General features: G+C 39.1%; 1 protein-coding gene across 7 annotated transcripts; it reads right to left on the bottom strand.

Annotated features, from left to right (window-relative positions):
* Window positions 1-316: 316 nt before the first annotated feature.
* On the bottom strand, window positions 317-15,555 carry LOC103696112 (DNA ligase-like protein). Of its 7 annotated transcripts, XM_039121098.3 has the most exons (8): window positions 15,372-15,555; window positions 2,000-2,121; window positions 1,842-1,930; window positions 1,676-1,771; window positions 1,500-1,594; window positions 1,381-1,421; window positions 1,216-1,299; window positions 317-758 (listed from the first exon to the last, which is right to left on the bottom strand). In XM_039121098.3, the coding sequence occupies exons 1-8, from the start codon at window positions 15,436-15,438 to the stop codon at window positions 609-611; spliced, it is 744 nt and encodes a 247-aa protein (XP_038977026.1). In that variant the 5' UTR covers window positions 15,439-15,555; the 3' UTR covers window positions 317-608. The 7 variants fall into 7 exon arrangements, 4 of the variants coding, with proteins under 4 accessions (XP_038977026.1, XP_088568068.1, XP_038977023.1 ...); XM_088711942.2 differs by lacking the exon at window positions 1,216-1,299; XM_039121095.3 differs by having other exon boundaries at window positions 617-1,299.
* Window positions 15,556-16,975: the final 1,420 nt, after the last annotated feature.

The following is a 16,975-nucleotide window of genomic DNA, read 5'->3' as shown; positions in this document are numbered from 1 at the left end:
CTCGACTGGGATCTCGTGGTTGGTCCACATGGGTGGTCGGGCCGAGCCTCTAGCCACCTCCGACCAGGACCGCGAGGACCCAGCCTTCCCCGGTCCTTGGCGCTTCCCAGCCATAGGCGTCTTCGATCCCTCCGTCTCCTTCCCCTTGCCTTTGTCCCCCCTGGTAGCCATACTCCACCCCCCTCCCCAGCTGTTTGGGGAAATGCCACACCGGCAGCGCGATTTTTGGCGCACCCGCTCACACCCGCTCACCAAAAAAACCCCTCACTGATTAAGAAAATTATTTGTAAGAAGAAAATTGACTTAGGAAGGAGAAAAAAAGAACATTCGATCTTCCAGCTATCAGAACTTTCTAATTCTTATGGATCTAATAAAGCTCTGTAACACATGCACAAAGCTCTGTAACACATGCACACATACAGACATTCACCTGCGCGCACAGGACACCACCCAACCACCCACACGATTGTGGCTTACCTTATGAAATTTGCAATGTCAAAAAATAATCATGATTTGTAGGTACAGCAAACAAAATCCCAAAACAGTGATATTCATCCTTGGAAACAGAAAATAGCTAGTCAATCCAGATGAAAATCAAACCGCTACAATCAATTGATTTTTGGACTGAGATAGTAATTTGGATCTCTGAAGAACCTTACAATCCTTTCTGCTTTATCTGCTGAAAGGTCTGTATTTTCCAGAATAAAGCCCTTTGATGCTTTCGATATTGCTTCAATTGAACCAATGGCTTGGGCAAGCTACAAGGCAATGCAACAAAAATTTCTTAGTTTTCTTTAAAAACCAAGTATTTCTTGGATGTTGAGAAGATAAAACACAGCACTTGGAGAAGTATCATATAGGCAGAACTTTGCACAATAAAAAACAATGAAACAATGTTCACTTTAAGAAGCCAAAAGGTCGTTACTGCAGAGACTATGTAATGACAGTGATTATTGACTAAATGTCTCTAATTGCAATAATAGCACTTGAAATTTAAATTAAGCAGGGTCCGGACTATTTAGGGATTTGAGATACTTAACAAATTTATATTTCTCCTAGTTTGATTAGTGAAGCAGGAAATGTGTCATAAAGAGTCTGGTGATGCTCATCCCTGGCATAATCAGTTTTCTGACCAAGGAAACTTCCTTCTAATTTAGAACCATCGTCAACAACATATCTATACACAATTGCCTCAGATAAGGAAAAGATAGTTACTGCATTTGCATCATGGTTGTCGATTCCAGGTATGGAGGTAACCACTCTGAGGAATAAGTCCATTCCTTGCACTGCTTGCTCACGCTTTCAAATGGAAGCAGTACATTATTCAAACAAACAAGGATGTTAGAAAACAAGGAAAATGAAAAAAGTTCATTAACTGACCTCATTCTTCATCATGGAGATGGCATCTTGTCGTTTGCATACTGCAGATGAGTGATTAGCTTGCTATGTGTCATTCAAAGAGGAACAACTTGGACTAGCAATAGAGATCAACATCATACCCCCACGAGCATGAGCTATCTTCACAATCTTCTCAAAGCCCATCTCTGGATCACGAACTGGCACGAAGGTTGGGCTACCAAGTTCCACAGCGTACCTTAATTACCAAACATCCAAGTCCTTGACAATCACTCAAACCAGGAAGAAGCTTCAGGCCTTGAAAAGTTCTACTACCTACTTGAAGTATGAGTGATTGAAAGAATCATTTTGTTCCCTTGTTGGGACAGATACGACAACATACAGATGCCTGAACTGCCTCTTCAATTTTTCAGCTCTGTACATATTCTAATAAAGTCAAACAATCGCATAACAAGGAAAGTTAATTAATATAGGGTTCGAGATACCTGTTAAAGACAGCAGATCCATTATCAGAGTCCCAATTCATTACGAAAATAAAAGCAACCGACAGTCCGCCATTGTTGAATATGAAATCCTACAATCCAGTGATCATAATGACAGATGAACTTGTTGCATGAATCTCAAAACAAGATATGAGAATTACAGGGGCTATGGGTAGGAAGTTTAGACGGTATGAATTTGCACTAAGGAAGGATGAAATGAAGAGAATGAAGGATGGATGCTGGTTATCCCTCCATGATGTATTCATCATGCAAACTCCACTACCTGCATAAAATGGAATATGTGGTTAAGCCTTATTTCTCAAAAGTTGGAATACAATAAAATTTTAAAGCAGAGTCCCAGCCTAGGCATCAGAAACAAACATAAACATTAGACTGCCCTTTTATCTGATCTGATGGGTATGAAATCCATTGCTAATTTCTGCATGCAAATAGAACATTGAGTTCCAGTAGAGTATTGCCACCCCGAATGACTTAAATTAGACCAGTGACAGCAAAGGTCTCAAAGCAGAAAAACATTAAAAAATATGCAGTAAAACAGAAAATAAACCCAGAGAAAATGAAGTATAGCAGCATTTTTCTTTTCCAGTAAAGGCTTGAAGCATGACTGAATGAATAAAATTGCATTTTATATGTCCGTGCACCAATTATCATGTATGTAGTATCTCAAAGGTTGTTGCCTATAAGAAAGTGTACATATTAAAGAAACTAACTGCTACTGAAGATTGTTGCATTACTAAGATGCTCCAACATTTCTCCTCAAGCATCTGTCATCATAATGCTGAGGACTTTCACCCCTTACAGATAGGGCTGGAAGTGGGCTCGGGCCGGCCCGAAGCCCATCGGGTCGGGCCGCCCGCGGGCCGGGCTATGGGCTAGAAAATTAAACCCAAATTTTTATCGGGCCGGGCTCGGGTTTCCCATTGGCCCGGCCCAGGCCCGGACCAAGCCCGAGCCCAGTGCCAGCCCGAACCAAGCCCGAATTCCAGAAGCGGTAAATAACCCTTGCCCCTTGCCGAATCGCGATTTCCCTATTTGCCGTTGCCGATTTGGGGATTTGCAGAGGGCCAGCCCGGAGGAGACCGTCGTCATCGTCGTCGTCGTCGTCTACGGTTCGGTGTCGGCTCGTCATCGTCGTCGTCGTCGGCTCGTCGTCATTGGCTCGTCGAGTGCAGAGGCGAGACGAGAGCGGGGGAGGCTCGTCGGCGGTGGTTTTCGAGTGCTACTGTGCTAGGGTTTCTCCGCTCGTCGTCGTCGGCTCGTCATCGTCGGCTCGTCGGCGGCGGCTCTCAGGTTAGGCTCCCTACTTCCGATTTTGCTGTTCTCCTCCCCACCCCCACTCTCTCTCTCTATCTTTCTCTCTTCTCTCTCTCTCCCTCTTACCCGGCTCTGTTTGTTGATTTGGAGAGGAGTGCTGTGGGAAAGCTCTTGTTTTGATTCTAGGATCAAGATCTGGAATACAAATGTGCATTTTCCCCCTTATCTTTCAGTTGCTCTTGTTTGGGCTGTTTGATCCGTTAAACTCAGAATTTTTTCTGAAATGGCATATGGTTTATGTTGATTTGTTCTTTAACTTGTCTTCTGTGACTTTTCTGTGGTGCCATTTTTATTGATCTATCTTTCGTGATTTATGCCTAATTTTAGACACTGTAACTGAACTTTTGAAAGTAACTGGGTGCCTTTAGGTATAGCAAGACTGCTCTTTGAGAATTTTTAATACCTTGTTTCCTTCGATTACTGACTGCGAGGAAGTTATGGTGTCAAGAGGTGCAGCGGCACCTTCAATTCACAATGTGAACTTTGATGGTAGAATTTTTCCTCGTGCAACTAATAATTATCTTTCGTTTTTTTTTTTTGAGAAAAAAATCGTCCTTTGGTTTTTAAGCTTATCAGGTAGTTTAACAAGTTGCCAAAAGTTTTCATGTTCTATAGTAGTTTATACATTTCCGTCTAGTTCTTTATATATTTCCTAACATCCTATTCTCAGGGGTCATTTGATAAAATCTTGTGAATTGATTATTCGATCTTGACATGAAGATATATTGTGTCCTATGATTACATTCAATTATTGTGAACTCCTCTTCACCTCTAATGCAACTGGAGCACAGATTGATTCTATAGCAATAGGTAAATTGTCCACTCTCAGATATTTATCAAATTGTTTATGGTCCCCTACAGACATGGCTATAGATTGCTGCATAACAGCATAAGTGGTTATAGACTATAGTGATTTGTTATTATTTATTTGTTTATTTATTTATGGGTTCAATTTTCAAATGAGTTAGTAAATTTTTAGTTGAACTGGCAAGTTGATCATCTTTGTTATGTTATAGCAATTGGAAGTTTTCATGCTTTTAATTATGATGCCTGCTGAAGAGAATTGTTACAATAGTTGCAATTGTGGCTAGATTACAATAGTTGATCTCCAACTTTGTCAATAACAAGAGTTTTAAATTTTCGTACATATCTGATGCTATAGGTTAAATTTGTGATATTTATTTTGTTATTTGGGCAGATTATTTTTACTAATGTCTCATTCTAAAGTGGGTGAAAATGAGACTGTTGAAGATTTAAGGAATGAGGATGATAGAAATGAAAATATTGCTGAAAATGTTTGTGACAATTCTTCTAGAAAAAGATCTTGGGTATGGAATCACTTTATCGAGGAAAAAAATTCTGAAGGGTCAATAGCTAAGTGCAAATATTGTAAAAAAGTTTTAAGTGGGAGCACTAAAGGAGGAACGAGTCATCTAAAACGCCATCTTGAAAATGTTTGCAAGAAGTATCAAAAGAATCCGACTAATCAGTTGCTCTTACTACCAAGTTCAAAAGATCTGATAAAGTGTTTCAAATTCAATCAAGAAGAGAGTAGAAAAATACTTGCAAAATTTATCATATGTGCTGAGCTTCCATTTCGTATTGTTGAGCACACTGTTTTTCTGGATTTTATGAGATCTCTTCAGCCATTATTCAAAATTATGGGTCGTAAGACTGTAAAACATGATTGTATGGCTTTGTATCAAGAAGAGAGGAAAAAATTGCATGATGTATTCAAGAACCTAAGTTCTCGGGTTAGTTTTACTACTGATATTTGGACATCAAATCAGAAAATTGGTTACATTTTTTTCACAGCACATTATATTGATTCTGATTTTACTCTGCATAAGAAGATTATTAGTTTCAAGAAACTTCCATACCCTCACACCAGCTTTGCAATTGAAGATGCTGTAAAAAAATGTCTTGTTGAATGGGAATTGGATTGTAAAATATGTGCTATTACTTTGGATAATTGCAGCACAAATGATGCTGTAATGAGAAGGCTCCGAGATCACTTTTGTTATTCAATGTTGTTTAGTGGAGAGTACAGTCATATTAGATGTTGTGCACATATATTAAATATTATGGTTCAGGATGGAATGAAAATCATTCATGAAGCTATTGAATGTATAAGAGAAATTGTTAGATATGTCTCTGCATCCCCATCTCGAATGCAAGCATTTAATGAAATTCTACAGCATATGAGACTTCCTGCTAGAAAAGGACTCACTTTGGATGTTCCTACAAGATGAAATTCTACTTATGAAATGTTGCATGATGCACTTGGTTATAAAGATGCTCTTATTAGATATGCAACTGAGCATTCATGTGTATGCCCCACCAATGATGAATGGAAAAAGGCTTCTATAATTCTTAAATTTTTAGAAGCCTTTCTTGATGCCACTAAAGTATTTTCTGGTTGTAAGTATCCCACATCCAATTTATACCTAAAAGAAGTTTGGGGAATTAGGGCTTTGTTGATGGATGAAAGTATCGATACTGATGAAACAGTGAAGCAATTAACAAATGAGATGCTAAAGAAGTTTAACAAATATTGGTCTCAGTGCAATAATTTATTGGTAATTGCTTCTATTTTGGATCCCAGATCAAAGTTGATTTTTGTAGAGTTTTGTTATCAAAAGGCATTTGAGTTGGAGGAGTGCAAGAAAAAGATTGATGATATTCGTGCTTGTCTTTTTAAATTGTATAATGAGTATGTAGATGCAACAAGAATGCATCCCTCTATGAGTTCAAGTGAGCGAACATCTAATTTTGGTGGACAAGGTGATATAAGTTCAGTTTCTTCCAAAAAAAAATTTGGTATGGATTTTGCTCAATTTAGAAGTCAGAGTTCTTCAAAACGCCCTAAGAGATCCGAGTTGGATAGTTATTTGGATGATGATGTGCTTCCTGATTTGGAGAAAAAGGAGTTTGACATCTTGGCTTGGTGGAAGAGCAATGCAGCAGTCTATCCTATACTATCAAGAATGGCTCGAGATGTTCTAGCTATTCCAGTCTCCACTGTTTCATCTGAGTCAGCATTCAGCACTGGTGGTAGCTTTGTGGATCAGTATCGAAGCTCTTTGAGCCCTTCTACCGTAGAAGCCTTAGTGTGTACCCAAGATTGGCTTCGTGAACAATATGATGAAGGTATATAAATCTTTTAAATTTATCTAATATTTTTTATTTGCTTATTGTACTTATAATTTAAACATTTATGATTGATTTGTGTGTTAACAGTTGCAAATTGCTCGAGTTCTGTAACGTTGAATGTAGATGACGACACCCTGGACTCCTGGAGTGGGCAATTTGGGAGAACTGAATGACGATACCCTCATCAGATTTAGTTTATACCTAAAGAAGGAATGTTCTATTGGTACACAGATTCAACTTCAGGACCATCTTTCTCTCAGGTATTTTCTAACATTTTGACTGTTGGAACATCCAGGGTTTAATTGAGGCAACTTCTTCCTCAAAATTTACAAAACTCTCAATGCAGGGAACAATTGGCTTCATTTTTTCTGTTGGTTCGGCGGGTTCTATACTTGGGGTTTTGCTCTACCAAAATGTTCTGAAGGATTATCCATTCCGTGGCTTGCTTTTCTGGAGTCAGTTGCTTTCTAGTTTATCAGGAATGCTAGATTTGATTTTGGTACTTCGTCTAAACCTGAAGGTTGGGATGCCTGATTATTTATTTGTTGTGATTGATGAGTGTGTTTCTCAAATGGTTGGCCGGCTCAAGTGGATGCCACTTCTAGTACTTGGCTCCAAACTCTGCCCCTTGGGAATTGAAGGCACTTTTTTTGCTTTGCTTATGAGTTATGTCTATTGATAATACTGGTTTGCTCACATCATCATGGGCCGGTGGCCTACTGCTTCATATGCTTAAGGTTACTCGAGCAGAATTCAGTAATCTCTGGGCTGCTATATTGTTAAAAACACCCATGCTAGTTAATTCAAGGCATATTTTTTTCTTCTACGGTATATATCATTCTACATATGCAGGTTGAATGTGATCATCAAACTACAGGTTATAAGGCTTCAAATATCTCACGTTGGTTGCTGTTTGGTCATGCCTGAAATATTATACATTCTGGTAGGGAGATATATATATATTCGTGCGTATAATCCTGTAAACTGGGCCGGGCTCGAGATCGGGCCGGGCTCGTCATCGGGCTGGCCCAAACGGGCTCGGGCCGGGCTCGGGCCTTGTTCCTTTAAAATTGATCGGGCCCCGGCCCGGCCCAAAGCTCGGAAAAAAAATTCGGGCCGGGCTTGGGTAGGGGTTTGGCCCGGCCCGGCCCGGCCCACTTCCAGCCCTACTTACAGAGGGAAAGAGATATCAATACATTTTCTTGGAATCTCTAAAACATACACAGGATAAAGAGGAATGCACCAAAAGAAGGTTATCATGGCTATCTAATCACAACTTTTTGAGTGGACGTGACATAGCAAGAATGGTTTTGACAGGCACTTGACCTGGAAAAGGAGGTCCAGTATGGTCGACTTGATATCATACACACATAGAGTTTTAATCCGATACCCTCAAAATTCTCTGTTCTTCCAAAACACATAAGCACAGTCATATACAGAAAATAAACAATATAAAATAAAATGAAAGAGGAAGCAAGAAGCAATTGTCCATAAATTTCCCAACCAAGCAGAATTGATAGCAAATGAATAGAATTTCCAAATCATTTGATACCAAAGTGACAGAGAAATCTCGTGATGTAAGCAAATAATGTGTTGTCAGTGAGTAGAACAGAAATTAAGAACCAACTCTCAGTTCACCATGAGGCAAATAACATGTCATCTTAAAATCTAGATTAGGCAGAATCTAATATGGCAATAACTGAATAAAATCTGCACAGAACTCATGTTGTTTTACATGGAATTTTTGTGCACAAGATCCATACCAATCTTAAAATCTAGCTTTCTGACACTTCCAGAACCCAAACAATTCCAAAAAATTGAAAACTCCAATAGTTTCACGCCCTTTTCCAGATCAAACCCTATTTACATGGTTCCCAAGAGCACCAATAAATATCAATACACGGATTTCCATGAGTACAAAAAATTCTGATCATCGTGCTTTCCTTCATTTTTCCTTAAAGAAAAGAAAGGTTATAACCATTCTCAAGCAACAAATAGAGATTCAGATACAGACTCGTTGAATTCTTGATCAGATAATTCCAACGAAAAAAAGAGTCAGACCAAAGAAGAAGCACACAAGAAGAAAGAAATAACATTGTTACATGGCCTACAGCGCATGCGTGCGTGGCATATAGAGATTACAGGATAACCCATTTAAACATCCTCTAGGAATAACAGGAAATAGTTGCAGATGCGATGAAGTTGACTGAAACAAACAAGAAATCAAAGGGACCGATCTAAGAATCAGGGTTTACGGCCTCGACCATTATCTCAAAATTCAGATCTATCAAGAAGAACCACATTAGTCATGGATGACATGGTCTAAATCGCATGCATCGCATCCACAAACCAAATCACGAAATAATCGACTTCACATCATCCAGAAATCAGTGAAAAAAAAAAAAAACTTCTCGTATACTATCCAAGTTCCAAGAAATCAAAGAATTAGGGCTGACGGGCGAGACCAGGATGATCGTATCAAGTTATTGAGAGGCAAGAAATCATCTCGAGACCAATAAAGGGGTCGAAAATTACCGGAATTAGGAGGGATCGGCGGATTTCTTGCGCGGTCGCTCCAGCTTCCTGTCACACTCGCCATTCGACCTGTCGCCCCAGTGGAGAACAAGGAAAGAGGGAAGCAGGGTTCTCTAAATAGCGATCACTCCGGTACCGCCCTTTTTTGAACCGTCGCATAATACCCTCGGCATTGTACGGAATTACGATTATATTCCCAGCTTAGGAGATGACACGTGTACCTGCTGGGTTACAGGCCCGGCCCAGAACACACCACCGCTGACTGCGTTCAAACTATGGCCCATCGATTCAACGAAGACACCAACATCTCTATAAGAACCATTCGAGATGGTTCCCAAATTAAACCACGTTATTTCATTTAGGATGTTAAGATCCAGGAGTTATAGATGCTGTAATGTTTGGTGTGAAATATTTTAGTAAATGGTAGATGGCCAAAGTGCTTAGTGAATCGTTGGAATACATGGAAGAGAAAAGAACAAGAGAAATAAAAACACTCTATATATTCCAGAAATTTGAATGCCATTGTCATAAAAGTACTAGGGTCATCAGCTCCACATAATTCAGTATGTGATTGGAATCATATTAACAAGCACATTATTATTGTGAGATAAGTGAGCTGTACCCATTCGTCTCATCTTACACGTGTGAACCTAGATATATGTGGCTCACCGTCTTCCCCTTGCCGCATGTGGCAATACTAAGCTTTGTCCATATGCGAGATGGCGTGCCAGCTGAAAACATGGAAGGAATGTTTGGGAGAGTGCAGGAAGGCCACAGGTCTCGATCCTCACGGGAAGAACAAAAAGAGAGAAAGACCTCATGTTTGATGGTGTTCTTGGATCATAGAGAACCTTCCCGTCAATATTGTAGTTTTGGGGAAGGGCTGTTTGCAAATGGCTTCCCGTGAAAAATTGAATTAGTTTCGAGTCATATCATCAGTGCTTTTGAAAAAAACTCAAGATGAATGTAAAAAATATAGAAAATTTGTCAAATCTGAGGTTGCCGGCGGAATCCATTTTAGAAATCTTTGTATGGCAATAGCTCGAGTTTTAGGGTATGTTTGGTTCGTGACTGAACTCGGAATCAAAATGAATTAAAATGGAATAAAAATGGTTATATTCCTCAACATGCTTGGCTCGTAATTAGAATCGAAATCGGAAAGAAATTTGAATATTAGAGAAGAATCTAGATTGAATTTTGGAGGATTGAATATTCCTCAAAAATCAAAATGAGAATGAGAATTTTCTCAACCAAACAACCACTCATTTTTATTTCAAAGCCCAACTTCTTTCAACCAAACATAGCTTTAGTGCTAAGCTAATTCTAGTTCAATTTGTAATACTATTATTTCATCCAAAAAAAAAAAGGATGACGAAAGCAAAGTTATCGACCACATTTAGGAACAAGTGATTAAGCTTTGTGATAACCCATATCAGCCATTAAATATTTTCAAAAGAAATCTTCCTGCAAATTTGTACACTTTCTCAACAAGATAACAATCAATCAGCCTTCTATAGCTATATTCTAGCCAGAAGATATCATTAAGAACACGGGCAAAAATGATCCAAGACATAAATAAGAACTGAAAGTGAGCAGAATACTACTCCTCAAGAGAATGGCAGTGAAAAATTGGCAAACTGCTCCTCACGCCTCCTGCTTAATAGTTTAAAAAAAAAAACATGGTGTAATACATCAACCAACGATTCCTTCTGAGTTTTGCCTACTGCTTCATGATAAAAAAACATGGCGTAATACATCAACCAACAATTGTTTTTAAGTTTTATTATAACAGCTCAGTTTTGTGTTCTATGATAACAAATGATGACCAAACTAACACAGAATTAATAAAAGTAATTGTTCAAATGCAGTGAACATGAACTTGACAAATGTAGTAATTCAATATCATGAAAGTCTCTAGCTCTGCATCAAACTGGTCTCTATAAAATAATTAAAAAAAGGAGATATCAATTAACACAACCAACAAATGTACTTGAACATTTGAATTGATAACGAGCCACCTGAACATATGCACATATGAATGGTTTATGATTAGAAAAGCCAGCAAAATTCTCATGCATTTCCTTCTTCAAATGTCTTTCAGATGCACTGGTTCCCTTGTCAGGACACGAGTAATCTCAAGCTTCTCTGCTATTTAAACACCTTTAGCATTTCAATTCTGGTGCTCCAGAAAGCCCATAAACTTTTGAGAGGTAGCCTTGCATGCGTCCTATCACTTTCCACATCACTGAATTGGGCTCCTTTTGGTTTTGCAAGAAGAGACATACTGAATGACAAGAGTTCCCTTTTCCCCTGTCGAAGATTGAGTACTAGCCAACAAATAATTTTGTCGGATTTTGCTGAAGAAAGTTCGGAATACCACGCCATCAGTTTCTTAATTTTTGCAAGTCTTCAGTTAACTCAATGGAGGCCATAAGAGCACATAAAATTGGGGGCTTGCGTGCAAGAAAAGAGTTCAGAGACCATATTCTCGCAAGCTTTGAGAGAACAAAATGATGAAGAGGCTCTCAGATGGGCTGCTCTTGAGAAGCTGCCAACACACAACCGTGCAAGAAAAGCAATCCTTGCAGGAACTGACCAGAAGGTTGTTGAAGCCGATATGCAAACGATGGGGCATCAAAACAAAAAGTGATAGGTCCCAATCAGAGAGAGAGTGAGTGAGTGTGTGTGTGTGTGTGTGTGTGTGTGTGTGTGTGTGTGTGTGTGAGAGAGAGAGAGAGAGAGAGAGAGAGAGACGTCGAATGGAATAAGGGAATACTTTTATTAATAGGGCTCTACTTTAGGTGAGGGCAACCCATTACACTCGAGCAAACCAACTCTCTACTTAGCTTCCCCTCTCCCATCCCTATTTAAAGTCACGAACATAACTAACCCACAGAATACTCGGGGGACAAGGCAACGGACGCCGAAGACGCCGATGAACGACCTTCTGCTCCCGTAGCAACCGCAGCAGAGCCTCCTTCTTCACGTGGCCCTCATGCATGGCCAGTGGTCGACTCCTTTACTTGACCCAACAAACTCCCTTGAGCTCCGGCATCTCCGTGTGGAACATGGTTGATGGACACTAGGTAACGCGGGTTCGGTCTCTGGACCCGCTGAGATCTAGTGCACCCATCATCCCTTCCCCCTTCAGCCAAAACCTTGTCCTCAATGTTTGCTCTTGGGTACTGTTTCTTCAGCTGGTCGTATTCTTCCCAGGCGGCGTCCTCCTCAAGCAACGAACGCCATTGTACGAGGACTTCTTTGATGATTTTCTCTCCTTTTTTGACCCATCGGTAGTCCTTAACGGTGGCTGGCTCCAACATAAAATGTCCATCTTCTTGAACGAGTGGTGGTCCTTCACAAGGGACTTGCCCATCTCTTAGTTTTCGTTTGAGGAGCGATACATGAAACACTAGATGAACCTTCACGTCCTCTGTTACGACTGGTCCAACGCACTCTATAATGCGATATGGCCCGAAGTATTTCTGGGGAAGCTTCTGGTGAGCTCGTCGGAAAATCATCTGCTGTCGATAAGGTGGAAGCTTTAGGAACACCCATTCCCCCTCTGTAAAAGTAACTTCTCTTCGCTTCTTGTCTGCCTGCTGCTTTATTCGACCTTGCGCCCTCTCCAAGTTGCCCTTCAGCTCCCTTATCAGTTGGTCTCGAGCGGCCAAGGTTCTATCGACCTCATCTACAGCCAAGAGTCCTTCCATGTATCAGATGATCGTTGGTGGTGCTCGTCCATATAGTGCCTGGAAGGGTGTCATTCCGATAGTGGAATAGAAGGTGGTGTTATACCAATACTCTGCCCAAGCTAAATTATACTCCCATGTCTTAGAAAACCGGCTGCATAGGCACTTGAGGTATTGTTCGACACACTTATTGACAACCTCGATTTGGCCATCAGATTGAGGGTGGTACGCTGAACTCATGCGGAGCATGGTGCCTTGAAGCTTGAAGAATTCATGCCAGAAATTACTCACGAATACAGGATCTCGGTCACTGACGATCAACCTTGGCATCCCATGCAGGCGAGCTACTTGATTAACGAAGAGTTCTTTCCATCACTTTTGATAACATAAGATACTCCATAGACATGCCAACGGTAACTAAAGATTAGACATTGGCGACAACGTAGATCTTTAGATATGCCTAAGCCCTCCGATGGTATAACTATTAAGAAACAAACTAGTATTTTCTCTTGAACTGCACCTGCAGGAAATGAAAGCACAGGGTTTTCAAGAAGATCAGCTCGTACTTTTAAAGGGTGTGAGTGGAGCTTTCAGGCCAGGAGTCCTGACAGCTCTAATGGGCATTAATGGTGCCGGAAAGACTGCATTAATGGATGTGCTAGCTCGAAGGAAAACAGGTGGATATATTGAGAGAAACATTACTGTGTCTGGATACTCCAAGAAGCAAGAAATATTTGCTTGCATATCAGGATACTGTGAACAGGACATCCATGCTTCTAATGTTACAGTATACGAGTCACTGTTATTCTCCTCATGGCTTCACGTACCAGCTGAAATTGATTCTGCAACAAGCACGATTACAGTGTTTGTGCTAGTTCATTCCTTGGATTGCTGTCTGACTTTCTTCGTATGTTGAATTTTCTCCATGTTAAAGGCATTAATAATTTTTAGCAAAAAAAAAAAAGGCATTAATAATAGCTAAAGAGCCAAACTGAAGCACTTCCCACACACGAAAAAATAAAAAGCAGAAAACAATTTATCCTACTACAAGTTTCAACTTCCACAATATCTTGTTTTGTCAGGGGAATTGAAGGAGTCAATAGAAAAGCAGATGGGCATAATCCCTCAACATGGATGATGGAAGTATCTACAATTGCACAAGAAGAGATATTCAGCATTAACTTTGGTCATGTATACAAGAACTCTGACTTGTTTCAGTAAGCGGACAATTTGATTCTTTAGGTTTGGCTCATAATGTCACAACTTATGCCTCTTAACACCTGATTATATACTACAATCAATGCAGAAGGAACAAAGCATTAATCAGGGATCTCAGCACCCCTCCAGCAGGTTCAAGCAATCTATATTTTCCAACTGAGTACTCACAATCCTTTCTTGTTCAGTCTGTGGCTTGCCTGTGGAAACAGCGCTTGCAATACCCCCATAAAACGTGTGAAACTTGATCTACATAACCACGAACATCTTGATGATAGGAACTATGTTTTGGGATTTAGGCTCTAGAAGGTAATCCGGTGAACAATTTTAGAGGGGTTAATTTCGCCCTCTTGATGCTCAAATTGTCTAGTTTAATTAGATGGCTACTCTGACCAGTATCGCAACTGCAGGAAGAATAAACAGGATCTGTTCCATGCCATAGGTTCGATGTATAAAGATGTTTTATTTGTTGGGGTAGAGAATTCTCTATCCATTCAACCAGTTGTGGCTATTGAGCGAACAGTGTTTTACAGAGAAAAGGCATATATGTTCCCGTAGTATCTGTCCTGGTTGGGTGTGAGTGGAAGGTTTCCAAGTTCTTCTGGACCTTATTTTTCACATACTTCACACTCCTATACTACAAATTTTATGGGATGATGGTGGTCGCCTTGAGTCCCAATTTACAATTTAGTGCATTATTCTCCATCATCTTCTATAATATATGGAATCTTTTTGCTGGCTTGTCAATCCCTCATATGGTAAGTCTTTCAGAGCCCCATGCTTTCTCTCAATTCTTGAGAGGAGATCAATGCAACATCCATGCAACGACTCCTGGCCACTCATTCATGGAGAATTCCAGAATGGTGGAAATGGTATTATTGGGCATGCCCAGTCTCTCGGAGCTTGTATGGACTGCTTGTCTCCAAATTTGGAGATTTGACGGACAATCTCGAATCCGGCGAGACTTGTGGCCTGGACTCTTGGATGACTACTATTGGGTACTGGCCTCAGGTGTAATCATCGGGTTTGGGTTGCTCTTTGCATTCACATTTGCCATCTCCATGAAGTGTCTCAACTTCCAGAGGCGATAAAGAAAGATAAATCTTCTCCAAGAAACAGCTCTTTCTTTTTGCCCCAATTTCAAAGAAAAGACAGGAAGACGGGTGCCCAATGTTATCCTTGGCCATGATCCATCCCTAAACCCTATACTACTGGACTTCTAGTCTTAGTATACTGGTTGGAAAGAGCGATGGCGAAGTCTAAAACCACTAATAGAAAGTTTGTAATCCAGTAGACGATGATCATGAAAAAAAATTTAGTGCACAATTGAAAGATTGTGATGCAACAGTCAAAAAAATTGTCGACATTGCCTTGTCCATGATCCATAAACTATACTATTAAATAGGCAATGCAGGATTCGAATCAAGCAATAAGATTCTTAAAATCCAGTAAGCAAGGATGAACTAATTCTTCAATCACAAACGGATATTCTCGCCTAATCGAAAGATTATGATCCAAAAAAGCGAGAGAAACCAAGCGTCACAGATTGATTAAAAGAGGAAGAAATCAAGAAGCAAAGAATTGGGAGAAGCCAACACCGTACCTTCGGTTGATGCCCATCGTCGCTGTGAAATGGATCTCTGATTTCTTTCCATCTCCGGTGGTGCCATTAGCGAGGTCGCCACAGCACACCACCAAGGCCACAATCGTCCCCCTCTGGACGCTGTTTTCTCAAACAGGAAGGAAGCCTCGCTTGTCGGAGACTTGAGGGCACCGCGCTAAAGTAAATGTTAATGGAAAAATTATTACTAGGTCGCTGTTTGTACAGAAACTCCAATATAAAATTTTACTATAGAATAAATTGTTCAAATAATTTAATTATGGGGTTTTTTTTTTGGCATGAATATCCATCTAACAATTTAAATTTACGTAAATACTCTCTGAAAATTTATATTTATTTTTATATCATCATAAAACACTACTTTTATACAAATATTTTTAATATAACGATTCTTTTAACATGGTTAATAAAAACCATATTTATTTTAATTAAAATATAATGAAATTTTGAAATTACTTTTTTATGTTTCTTTTTGCACATCTACTCATTAAGAGTATTTTAGTTATTTTAATTTAAAACTATTAATTTTTTAACGGCGTTAAATGATGTAGGTACATTTGTAAAAATAAGAATAAAAAAAGAGTAAAACAGTAAAATAAGTGTTTTATGAGGATATATATATATATATATATATATATATATATATATGTGAATATCAATTTTAAAAAAATATTCATACAAAATTTGATATTTAGAAAGATATTTATGAAAAAATTATTAAATTATTTAGGATCAGTCTAGCATCGTTGCTTTTTTTTTCGGGTGCCACTCCAATACAGAATCCTTCTTGGGCATTTTAAAATAAAAATAGAAAAATAAAAGCAATATCAAATTAGAAAATTCATATATTCTTCATATGGAATAAGTTTAGAAAAAATTACAGTAGATTTCTAAATAAAAAATAGAATTTTTTTTTTAAAAAAAATAACTTTAAGGTCTCTAAATGCAAAATTAATCATTAACATCCCTTAAGTCACAAATTTATATAAATTGGAAATTTCTGTCCCACGCTGGAAGATGTTTGGCATATTCTTATCCATAACCCTCTTGCTTGAAACATCTGAAATTCTTTATCAAATAGAATTCAAATACTGCTTATCTTCGGCTCTATTTCATCCTTGTTGGAGATCATTTCAATCCAGGATACTACAGGGATCATGCAAAGGTTGCTCTATTTTGCTCATATTTACTAGTTGGATGTTGTGGAATGCGAGAGATCTTCCGTCTTCCTCTCAATTGTATACCAAATACAGGGAAGCCAAAAAATAATCTTTGAATCACAAATCAGTGGCATTGGATTTGGGTGGATTGAAGGTGAGTCATTCCTTCGTACAAAAAATACGGCCCCCATCCTTCTAGAAGGTCCGATGCGCTATTTGTGTACATATTTTAATGCTTGATAGCAAAGGAAAGTAATAAATATAAATCCATCAACTTATTTCTTTATATATATTTAGTATTCCTCCCAAAATAGAGTATAGAAAGTAACGGAGTTTAAAAAGAAACAGTTGTTCAAAAAGAAAGTAGCTCAATGCTTCCTGCATGGTAGTTGGTCGAAACAAACGAGCGTCATACCATTTATGCTT

Source organism: Phoenix dactylifera, chromosome 1, assembly GCF_051530095.1.
Source record: "Phoenix dactylifera cultivar Ajwa chromosome 1, Ajwa_hap1_PhDact_Kaust_v1.1, whole genome shotgun sequence".
In the NCBI taxonomy this organism is placed as follows: Eukaryota; Viridiplantae; Streptophyta; class Magnoliopsida; order Arecales; family Arecaceae; genus Phoenix; species Phoenix dactylifera.
This window is presented reverse-complemented; position numbering and strand designations above follow the sequence as displayed.